The 10,991-nt window shown below is 37.0% G+C and overlaps 1 protein-coding gene across 1 annotated transcript; it reads right to left on the reverse strand.

Moving 5' to 3' along the window:
* Positions 1-1,288: 1,288 nt before the first annotated feature.
* lsm12b (LSM12 homolog b) lies at positions 1,289-10,775 on the reverse strand. The gene is made up of 5 exons (XM_063003593.1): positions 10,607-10,775; positions 7,460-7,593; positions 5,697-5,806; positions 3,121-3,247; positions 1,289-1,887 (listed from the first exon to the last, which is right to left on the reverse strand). The coding sequence occupies exons 1-5, from the start codon at positions 10,731-10,733 to the stop codon at positions 1,795-1,797; spliced, it is 591 nt and encodes a 196-aa protein (XP_062859663.1). The 5' UTR covers positions 10,734-10,775; the 3' UTR covers positions 1,289-1,794.
* Between the last annotated feature and the right edge of the window lie 216 nt (positions 10,776-10,991).

The following is a 10,991-nucleotide window of genomic DNA, read 5'->3' on the forward strand; positions in this document are numbered from 1 at the left end:
TCATGTTGCCCTATGTCGAAGAAGAAATGTCCTTAAAATGGGTGTTTCAACATGACAATGACCCAAAACATCTTGGTTACAGACAAACAAGATTGAGGTAATAGAGTGACCAGCACAATCCCCTGACTTCAATCCCAGAGAGAACTTGTGTTCTGATATCTGAAACACATTTTTTTGAGGCAAAACCCAAAATTGCAGAAGAACTGTGGAATGTCGACTAATCATCCTGGACTGGAATACCTGTTCAGAGGTGCCAGAAGTTGGTCGACTCCATGCAACACAGATCTCGGAAACAATTGTTCTGCCACTAAATATTAGTTCAGTAATTTAAAGTAAAGTGAAACCTCAAACATTTTTTCATGTTATAGATACATTTTTTTAGTTTTAAAGAAAAATGCTGGCACTGCTATTATTTTGCTATTGCTATGCTATTATTTATTATTTTGCTATTATTTTACTTTCTGTAAAGGATTAACACAAACTGGCTACATTTAGTTAATGTTTTGATTTAGAATTAAAAGTGTAGTATTTTCAGTGCATTTGCATTTATGGAAATAAAAGTTATTATAATGATTTTGTGCTTTATTCACTTTTTTAAAGTCACTGCTAGTTTTTTGAACACTACTGTATATGGTAAGTGGAGCTGATAAAGTGGACAGTGAGTGTAGAAACAAGGTGGTTTTAATGTTACGGCTGATCTGTGTGTGTGTGTGTATATCTATATATACACAAAAATGGTTCTTTGAAGAAAATTATGAATGTAAAATATTTTAAAATGAGAAAAAACTGTATTTTCAAGTTCTACATGCAGAATGTCCAGACTAATTTAGCTGTCAGTAAGACTGAAGACCATCATCTCGGAACACAAAACATCAAACCTTGAAGCAGATGGGCTACAACAGCAGTCTACATCAGGTTTTGCTTGTCTGCCAAAAAGAAAGCTTCAGCTAAAATGAACACATTCACAGAAACTGGACAGTTAAATACATCTTGTCTGGACTGATAAATCTTAATGCTGCACCATTCAGACTGTATGGGCATCAATGCTAATCTATGGACCTAATCTAAATTGGTTTCTCAACAAACACAGGGGTCCCCAACACCAATCAAACGTATCCTAACGTTAGTCATATTACAATGGCTATGTTCAGCAAAATAAAGCAACTGACATGACTAGAAGTTCACAATTGAGGGAAGACTTTGACATACTTAATAATCATCTCAAGAATACTCATTAGGCAAGAATTGAGCAAACAAAAAAAGGCAAAAATTACAATATTACAGTCAGAATTTTTGATAAGTTTATTTTAGAAAATGTCCTTTTTAAAGTGTGCCATTTCATCACATTTTGTTTAAAATACAGAAAATACAGACAACATGTAGAACATAAAGACAGCAAGAAAAAAACTAATAAGCTTTTCTGACTGCTTGGGTTTTTTCTTTTTTCAGAAAATGGAATAGTAGACGAATGTTGGATGAAAATAAAAGAATGAGGAAAGAAGGAAGAGGTGGGCACAGATGTTAATTGGGGAAGCTAAGGTTTGCTTAATAGTTTGTATTTTAAAGTCTAATTTAGAATTAAGTCTTTTCCACTGTTTCAATTTTTTTTTTTTAAAGTTTTTGATTATTTTTTTATTGTTTTATTTGATCCAGGTCGCCTTGGTGTCCCCCACAGACTATGACACTGAAGAAGGGGAAGAGAGGTGAAAAAGGGAAGTGCCGTTTTCCGGTAGTTCCCTTGGCGCTGAAACACATTATGCCCTTTCTGGCTGATCTGTGCCTGTCGCCACCACTTCAGGACGATAATGATGACTCCTTCTGTGTTTGCTGTGCTTGTGAGCGCTGCATCGATTTTTGTGTTTCCAGATCTCTAAAATGTTTTTCAACCTACAACAGAGAAAGAGAAAAATATACTTACACTTCAGTTATTTTGCCATTAGTTTCAAATAATAATTACTATAGTGAGTGGTTTACACCGATCAGTTATGATTATATGGAGGAGGAAAAAAAAAAAAAAAAAAAAAGATTCTCCGCCTGTAGTAGAAGTTGTCAAAATTTCTCCTTTCTAAGGGACTAAATATGATTTTATAAAATAGCAAGCAGAGTAAAGGCTAACAACATTTGCCATCATGAGCTTTTGGTAGACTAAAGACATTTTTGATCTGTCAACTGTAATTATTTTAGATTACACTTAGATACACTGATCAGCCATAACATCAAAACAACCTCCTTGTTTCTACACTCACTGTTGATTTTATCAGCTTCACTTACCATATAGAAGCACTGTACAATTACTGACTGCAGTTCATCTGTCTGTCTGCATGTTGTTAGCCCCCTTTCACCCTGTTCTTCAATGGTCAGGACTCTCCCAGGACCACTACAGAGCAGGTATTATTTAGGTGGTGGATTATTCTCAGCACTGCAGTGACATTGACATGGTGGTGGTGTGTTAGTGTGTGTTGTGCTGATATGAGTGAATCAGACACAGCAGTGCTGATGGAGTTTTTAAAACACCTCACTGTCCCTGCTAGACTGAGAATAGTCCACCCACCAAAAATATCCAGCCAACAGCGCCCCATGGGCAGCGTCCTGTGACTACTGATGAAGTTCTACAAGATGACCAACTCAAACAGCAGCAATAGATGAGCGATCGTCTCTGACTTTACATCTACAAGGTGGACCAACTAGGGAGGAGTGTCTAATAGAGTGGACAGTGAGTGGACATGGTATTTAAAAACTCCATCAGCGCTGTTGTGTCTGATCCACTCATACCAGCACAACACACACTAACACACCACGACCATGTCAGTGTCACTGCAGTGCTGAGAATGATCCACCACCTAAATAATACCTACTCTGTGGTGGTCTTGTGGGGTCCTGACCATTGAAGAACAGAGTGGAGCTGATAAAATGGACATTGAGTGTAGAAACAAGGAGGTGGGTTTAATGTTATGGCTGATCGTGCATGTTCTAGTTCTTTTTTTTATGTTACTTCCCCAGACACAAATAGCGGCAGCATATTGATTCAGAGTTCCTTGTGCTGACTTGGAATAAAACTGATAAACACACTTTACAAAACTGTCAAAACACCAACATGAGAATGAATGAAAAAGAACTTACAATTTTGCGTATATGACCTAAAGCGCTGCCCTCTTTTCCATTGCAATTCTCCACCTGATAGGGTGGTGAGATTATAACATCATCCATCACAATAATGTTCTTCTCCTGCCATTTGCAGTCTTTAATGCTAGAAAAGAGAAAAATGATAAACATCATAATGTCAAAAATAGTGTCAAAATTATATAGAATAACATGATGACGACTTCCAAAATTAGTATTTGCTACTTTTGGAAGTATTTGCCCCTTCCTAATTTCTATCATATGCACATATCTGGACATTTGTTTAATTTCATTTGTTTTTTATAAACAAATTTCAATAATGACAACCCAAGTAAACACAAAATACTATAAACATTTTATTTACTGCAGGAAACAAAAAAACTGAACAAATTAGCCCTTGTGTAAGAAAAAAGTATAAACACAGCATTGAAGTAGCAATGGTCTATGGCAAGACCTTAAGCAGGCAGTTCATGATTAAAAGCTCCTTAACACTATCACTTTTTCTTGCATGTTTGGTTGTTTATTAGGATTTTAACGGCATATTTTACACTTTTGGTTACATTCATGAGGTTCACAAGGTTCATCAGTTCACAAGGTTATATCAAACAGTCTTGGACAATTTAGTGTCTCCAATTCACCTTATGCCAAGTTAACACTACACAATTTTTCAAGTCGTCAGGTCTGTGTACAGTTCACACTACACAACTGAATCTCTTGTAATCGGGAGTCTTTCACACTACACGACTGATCGGCGATAGGGGGTTTCACACTACACGATCTATCACCAACTGGAATCGCAGGTGAGCTTCTCTGGTCTCCCAAACTACATTTTGTCACAAAAACAAACGCGAGAAGTGACGAGGGGTTTAATGATACCATGTCCAAAAATGCACGTCAACAAGTAGCGAGTGATCAAAGTTTGTACACTGATGTGCAACATAAAAAAATCAAGGAGAAAAAAATAAATCAATCTGAGTGGTTTTGGCTACGCGAACAGCATGGATTGTTCTATAGTGAGTTGGAGGTTAATAAATATTTTTTGCAATGCAAAGTTGGTGTTTTGTTTTGTAGAGAACGATAAGGTCAGAAATACTGTAAAACTTGTGTATGTCGATGTATTCTGATATAAACTATATTATGCCCCGTCCCACCTTTTTACAACTTCTCCCATGTGTTTCCCCTCACCCCGTATCTTGCGTTCTCATTGGCTGTTCGACATAGGACTCATTGCCAGTCAGACAACTCAGATCCAGATATCTGGCAAGGTAGATATCACTCGTCGGTCGCCGAGCGGCTCGAGTTGAGTAGTTTACACATAGCAATTGAGAGCCAAGTTTCGATCGCCGAGCAAGCGCTGAGTTGCTCCCGAGCCGGCAAATCCAGCACCGACCAGTTGCCAAGCGAAAATCAGGGCAAAAATCGTGTAGTGTGAACTAGGCATTACTTGCATAACTTTGGACTGTGGGAGGAAACTGGAGTGTCCGGAGGAAACCCACGCGGACACGGGGAGAACATGCAAACTCCACACAGAAAGGACCTGGTCCGCCCCAGCTGGGGACCGAACCCAGGACCTCCTCGCTGTGAGGCGACAGTGCTACCCACTTAGCCACCGTGCAGCCCCATTTTCTTTTTTGCACACGATTTACTCAGTGATTTTATAAGATGTTCAAGTAAATATTAAAAATTCTTTGTTAAGGTTTTGCTCTGTGCATAATGCAAGTCATAAAACACAGATACTCATACTGTGTAGATACACTGCCACAATAAAAAACAAGTACACAGCTGCTAACCCGATCAATAATTATTCATTTCCACCATAAATAATCCACCATGAATATTCAAAAACAAGAATTGGAAACACATTCCAAGGTAATTAAAATAGATTTTCAGGATTAATATATCCAGAATTTATTATTATTTATTTATTAGGATTTGAACTTCATGTTTTACACTTTGAGTACATTCATGACAGAACAGGTAGTTACTGGTTACACAAGCTTCATCAGTTCAAGTCTTTTTTTGATGTCAGTTACTCATTACACAAGCTTCATCAGTTCAAGTCTTTTTTGATGTCAGTTACTCATTACACAAGGTTCATCAGTTCACAAGGTTATATCAAACAGTCATGGACAATTTAGTGTCTCCAATTCACCTCACTTGCATGTCTTTGGACTGTGGGAGGACACCGGAGCATCCAGAGGAAACCCGGGGAGAACATGCAAACTTATTTAGCAATAACCAAAACGAAATTACCAAACACCTGAAGGTACCATGATCATGTGATAAGATACTTCAAATGATAATAAACAAATTTAAACACAATAGGACCATGCAGCAATAATAGTGCTCAGGAAGGAGGTGTTTTTTTCCTAGAGATGAACGTACTTTGGTGAGAAAAATACAAATCAATCCAAGAATAGCAGCAAATGTCTTAGTGAAGACACTAGGAATGGCTAAAGTGTACATAAATTTATGACTTCAACAAAATGGCTTTAAAGACAAATTTAGCCTAAAATATAAACATGGAAACCAAATACCAACATGTAAACCATACACACGCCAAGGAGGTATCTTACGTTTTATGTATAGTCTGGAATAGTTGCTGGCCCTCGATCGAAACCCCAGCGCTTATTGCATAGGCTTGAGACAATTTGTCTTCTCTTTCTGTCCTTGCACGATTAGCAAGCTGAGGAAGAAAAATGCACACAACACAGTTAATGGTAATATAGTCAAACAATGGCACAAAATCATTAAGATGAATTATGTCGCTCCAACAGAACTGTTACGAGTAGCACAGAAAATATACAACCCCAAATCAGAAAATGTTGGGACAGTATGGAAAATGTAAATAATAAAAAACACAGTTTCTTACATTTACTTTGACTTTTATTTGATTGCAGACAGGATGAAACTGAGATATTTCATGTTTTGTCTGCTCAACTTCATTTTATTTATTAATAAACATCCATTCTTGCATTTCAGGCCTGCAACACAGTGTAACAGAAGTGTAAATGACCTTTGCCAAGGGCACTGACACAGCCCCATACCATGACAGACCCTGGCTTTTGAAGTTGTTGCTGATACAAGTCTGGATGGTCCTTTTCGTCTTTGGTCCAGAGCACACAGTGTCCTTTTTTTTTTTTCAAAAAGAGAAGTTGCCGCTGCTTCTAGACATGGTTGACATAAGGCTTCTTTTTTTGCACAGTAAAGTTTTAAGTGGCATTTGTGCATGTAAATCCATATTGTAGTGCTTGACAAAGGCTGGCCAAAGCAATCCCTTGCCCATGTGGTTATATCAGCTATTGGTGAGTGGCGGTTCTTGATGCAGTGCCGTCTGAGAGATCGAAGATTACCATAATTACAATGACCTGTTGGTATCATTTAGTTTTTTCACCTCATTACTAGCCCTAAATTGCCCCCGTCCCAACTTTTTTTGGAATGTGTTACAGCCCTGAAGTGCAGGAATGAAGGTATATTAACAAATGAAATGAAGTTGAGCAGATAAAACATGTAATATCTTGGATACAAACTGTCTGCAATCAAATAAAAGTCAAAGTAAATGTAAGGATAATTGTAATGTAAGTCATTACAATTAAATATTTATTTTAAACCGTGACTTAGTCCCAACGATTTTCCATTATTTTACTGTACGTGCATGTAACATCAAATCTAATTCCTTACACATTCTTACCATCAAGTTGCCCGTTTACTGTGCATGTTAACACACACTATGTTTACACCTGCAACACTGCCTCACTATTGTAAACTTGGGCAGTATTTTAAAGTGTCATAGATGGTGCATCTAATTTCATATTAATTTTATTTCAATTGTTTACAACTCTATGTTTTTTTTCATAGGTGTATTTTACTGCACCATATGTAAAATTTCAAATGTGGCAGTGTAACTAAGTGACCTGATTCAGACCAGTCAGTTAATATTAATAGTTGCAGGCTGCTGGTGGTCCAAGGTGCCCTTATAACTGTGCTCCCTTTAGTATCTTATTAGTTAGGCTGTCTTAGCTACACATGTACCCATGTCAGAGTATTTTCTATTATAAGTCTAATCAAACTTTTACTGCCCTTACTGCTCAATCAACCACATGTGGTAAAGTACTAATTTTCAACTAAAATTCCTGTTAAGGTTTAATGCTTTTGGTCCTAATAAGCTTTTCCTTGTAATCGTCAGCTCTACTCTTAATATGAAACTGACATTAAAATGTGGCAAACTATAATAACATATCATTAGATACTTTGCAATGTGAAAATTGAATGATTATGTAGGCCCAGCCATCCATTGCTACTTTCTTGTTAAAGATCAGAGAACAAGCCATGTTTTTACCTTGCTGACATTCAAAGATGCTAGAGGAGGAGGAGTCTCGGTGCGATCGTTAATGATATCTACCTCAGAAACATAGGCTAAATTGATCAGAATGACATCACTGAGGTTGGGTTTGCCACTCGAAGAAGCACATTCTGGAAGTAAAGTTAAGGAACACTAGTACAATGGAACATGTTTAAAATACAAAGAAGTTTGTACAGTTTTGGAGATTATAAAAATAAACAAACCTTTGTGCCTTTGAAATTTAGGCCTTAAATAGGGTTCAAGACATCAAGTCTAACTAGTACAATGTCAGCTTACCACCCCAGCTTTACTATGGCCAGACGGCTATATGTATCAGAGGTGTTACTGTAATTGAGTAGGTTTTTTTGTGTACTTGTACTTTTTAAAGTAGATTTTACAACCTGTAATTTTACTTTTACTTAAGTATGTTTGTAATTGTAATTCGCTACATTTTAAATAACATCCGTTACTGATTAAATAAAAAAAATTCATGTCTGGGAAACTGCTGCAGTGAATGCTGGGATGGAGAATAAACTAGCACTAAAATCTTAAAAAGATGGCAACAGACAAGTCAGACACCTGTGCGAAGTTGAACTTGAAGCAAATGAGGTGAACCCCTGGCCATACATATCTGAGGGACTACTTTGGCTTCAAGCGCAATAAAGGCAACAGCTTTATTACACAGTGTAAGCTGTGTTTTCCCAGAGAGACTGAACTAGCAGCTTTTAAAAACTCGGCATTAAACCTGCGCAAACATGTAGAGGTAAGTTAAATAATACTTGTACCGTTGCAGTCGTAGTTAAAATTGGTAGTATAATTTATAATATATATTCGTAGTTTAGTTGCTCAAATTAGCCATAAGACATCGATGCCTGCCGCTGCTAAGACATTGCTAATGTTAGTTGGCACTATTGACCTGGACTAAGTTAGTTAGCATCAAGTCCATACAAGCTATAAAATAATGCTAACGTTAAACAGCGATATATTGAGGATAATTGTTTTAAATCTTATATCAAAATGTTTTTTTCTATTATATTTTAATTAAAAACAACTGTTTTGAGATTTATATCCACTTGTCCTTTTTGCATTACACAGGAGAGACACCTCCTCCTTCTGTAAAAAAAGTAACTAAGTAACGTTTACTTTGAGTACATTTTAAATGAGTTACTTTTTACTTAAGTACATTTGTAGACTAGTAATTTTACTTGTACTTAAGTAAAAACTCATCAAAGTAATAGTACTTTTACTTGAGTCCAATATTTTTGTACTCTTTCCACCTCTATGTACTGTGTATGACTATGTATGTGACAAACTTTAATTTGATAACAGGTGCATGATATTACAAAGCTATGGCACCATGTTAATCTACATTTTATTCCACCCATTACATTAAATTATGCAAAAACAAAAAGTCTGTTCCCAGTACAGAATGTGAACCTCTTTAAAATTAAAATAAAGGTGTTCAAACTTTTTAAATTCCCAGTCAATTTTCACATACAATTTTAAAACGGCAGCTTCCATAAAATGAAATATATTCTAAAGAAAATGCAGTTAAGACAAAACATAGTTAGGCCCTCAAGAACCAAACTAGGGACAGCTCCTCCATATAATAATTTAAGTTGGAAGAATGTATAAACATTTGTTGTTGATTAATAATTTATGACATTTCCGAGTACCCAAATACAATTCTGCACAACAACTGTACTGCCATGCCCTCAACTTAGAGCTCTTATTATTTATTTGGATTTTTAACATCATGTTTTATACTTTGGTTACATTCATGACAAAAACGGTAGTTACTCGTGACACAAGATTAATCAGTTCACAAGGTTATATCGAACACAGTCGTGGACAATTTTGTATCTCCAATTCACCTCACTTGTATGTCTTTGGACTGTGGGAGGAACCCGGAGCTCCCGGAAGAAAACTCACGCAGACACGGGGAGAACATGCAAACTCCACACAAAAAGACCCAGACCACCCTACCTGGGGATCGAACTCAGGACCTTTTTGCTGTGAGGCCGACAGTGCTACCCACTGAGCCACAGCTCTTAAAAATGGGTTTAAAAAGCATACAAGTGTATAAATAACATTAGCAAATTAGCAGTTATTGTTTACTGTTGTGAATAAAAGTGCTCTGTATAAAAGACATAATTTTGGCTAAGCACTGCTTGGTGCAGACGTTAATTAAGACCAATTTCAATCTAAATATTGTTCAATCTAAATATTCTTCCAAATACCAACATAAAAGATTACATTTATTTTTGTAGGTGACTTAAGGGTGGCAAGTGGCAACGTACCCAGATGCCACTCTTTTAAAACATTAAATTGACCTTATGCCAACCCAGCTATTAAACAAGCCTTTAAATAAAGCTTGACGCGTAAACATTTAATTGACACACAAGACACTTTGTAAAAAAAAAAAAACGTCCATCCAGGAGACGTTTAGCCCCAGTGGCTAAACTACTTAGCAATCCAGGGGTTTCACAACTTATTCTAATACAGTTATCAATCATATTAGCTAACTGTTTAGCTACGTAATGGTAAACTTTTTCATTTAAAGGTCAAGCTAAACTTCCAACAATTACCTTAACGTAGCCGGTAAAGAAATGGCTAACAGTAGCTAATCAGCATACAAAATGATCCCATTATAGCCAGAGAGTATTAACACTGTACAACCGGACATAACGCTCAGAATTATATATCTGCATAATATAACACACCAAATATATAACTTTAAACTAACGAAAAATAAACAGCAATTTGTGAGCTAATAAGAGAAAGTTATCATGATGTAGTGAAGCTAACTTAGCTAGCCTGAATGCTAATGTACTCTCATTCGAGGACAGGCTAAGCTAGCTAGGATTAACATGTCAAAACATATCGGAATCATGATTAACGTGGCATTTAAACTGATCGACTAATTCCATTAGGGTCTGAGCTCAACGTATTAAAAGCACCAGTGACACATAATTAAAGGTGCGAGCTAATCTAAGTGGAGGCATTTTGAATGAGAAGAGAAAGTGCAGCTGAAACTCTGGAGCACATAAACACGCCTCTGACAGAGAGTTCACTTCAGTTCCGCTCCTACAGGCCCCACAGCAGCCAGACGCGAGTGTAAAAACAGATCAGATCAAAGGATACTCAGGGTTAACATCTTGGTCTGGTAATCGAAGGCCACGACCTCTCCTTGTAAGCGTTGGCCCAGGCAGGTAAGGCAAGAGACATGGCTCCCAACGTTAAAATACTCCCCCGGTCCAGGAGCCGCCATCTTCTCCGCCACGGAAACCGGAGCGCCGCTTTACGTAAAAGCACGCGCCGGCTCCGATGAGTACAAATGGGCGTGGTCACATGACCGACAGTGCAATCGGCTGCGTAATCTAGTGTAGTAGGTCAAAGTAGCACTAATAACTACACTCAAATGTAAAGATCTTGATAAATATGTGTGATAATAAGTAAAAGTTAAAATAAATTAACGCACAATGTACAGTTAAAAACACAGTAATTGTTTATTTGCAGATTTTTTTAC

Source organism: Trichomycterus rosablanca, chromosome 10 (genome assembly GCF_030014385.1).
Source record: "Trichomycterus rosablanca isolate fTriRos1 chromosome 10, fTriRos1.hap1, whole genome shotgun sequence".
In the NCBI taxonomy this organism is placed as follows: Eukaryota; Metazoa; Chordata; class Actinopteri; order Siluriformes; family Trichomycteridae; genus Trichomycterus; species Trichomycterus rosablanca.

Bases quoted from the DNA above. Each gene is read 5' to 3' on its own strand.
- lsm12b (XM_063003593.1), bottom strand. From the start codon at position 10,733: ATGGCGGCTCCTGGACCGGGGGAGTATTTTAACGTTGGGAGCCATGTC. The intron at 7,594-10,606 runs GTATCCTTTGAT...CTTTACTTCCAG, and splicing joins GACCAAGATGTTAACCCTGA to AATGTGCTTCTTCGAGTGGC. The intron at 5,807-7,459 runs GTAAAAACATGG...TTTCTTCCTCAG, and splicing joins CATCTTTGAATGTCAGCAAG to CTTGCTAATCGTGCAAGGAC.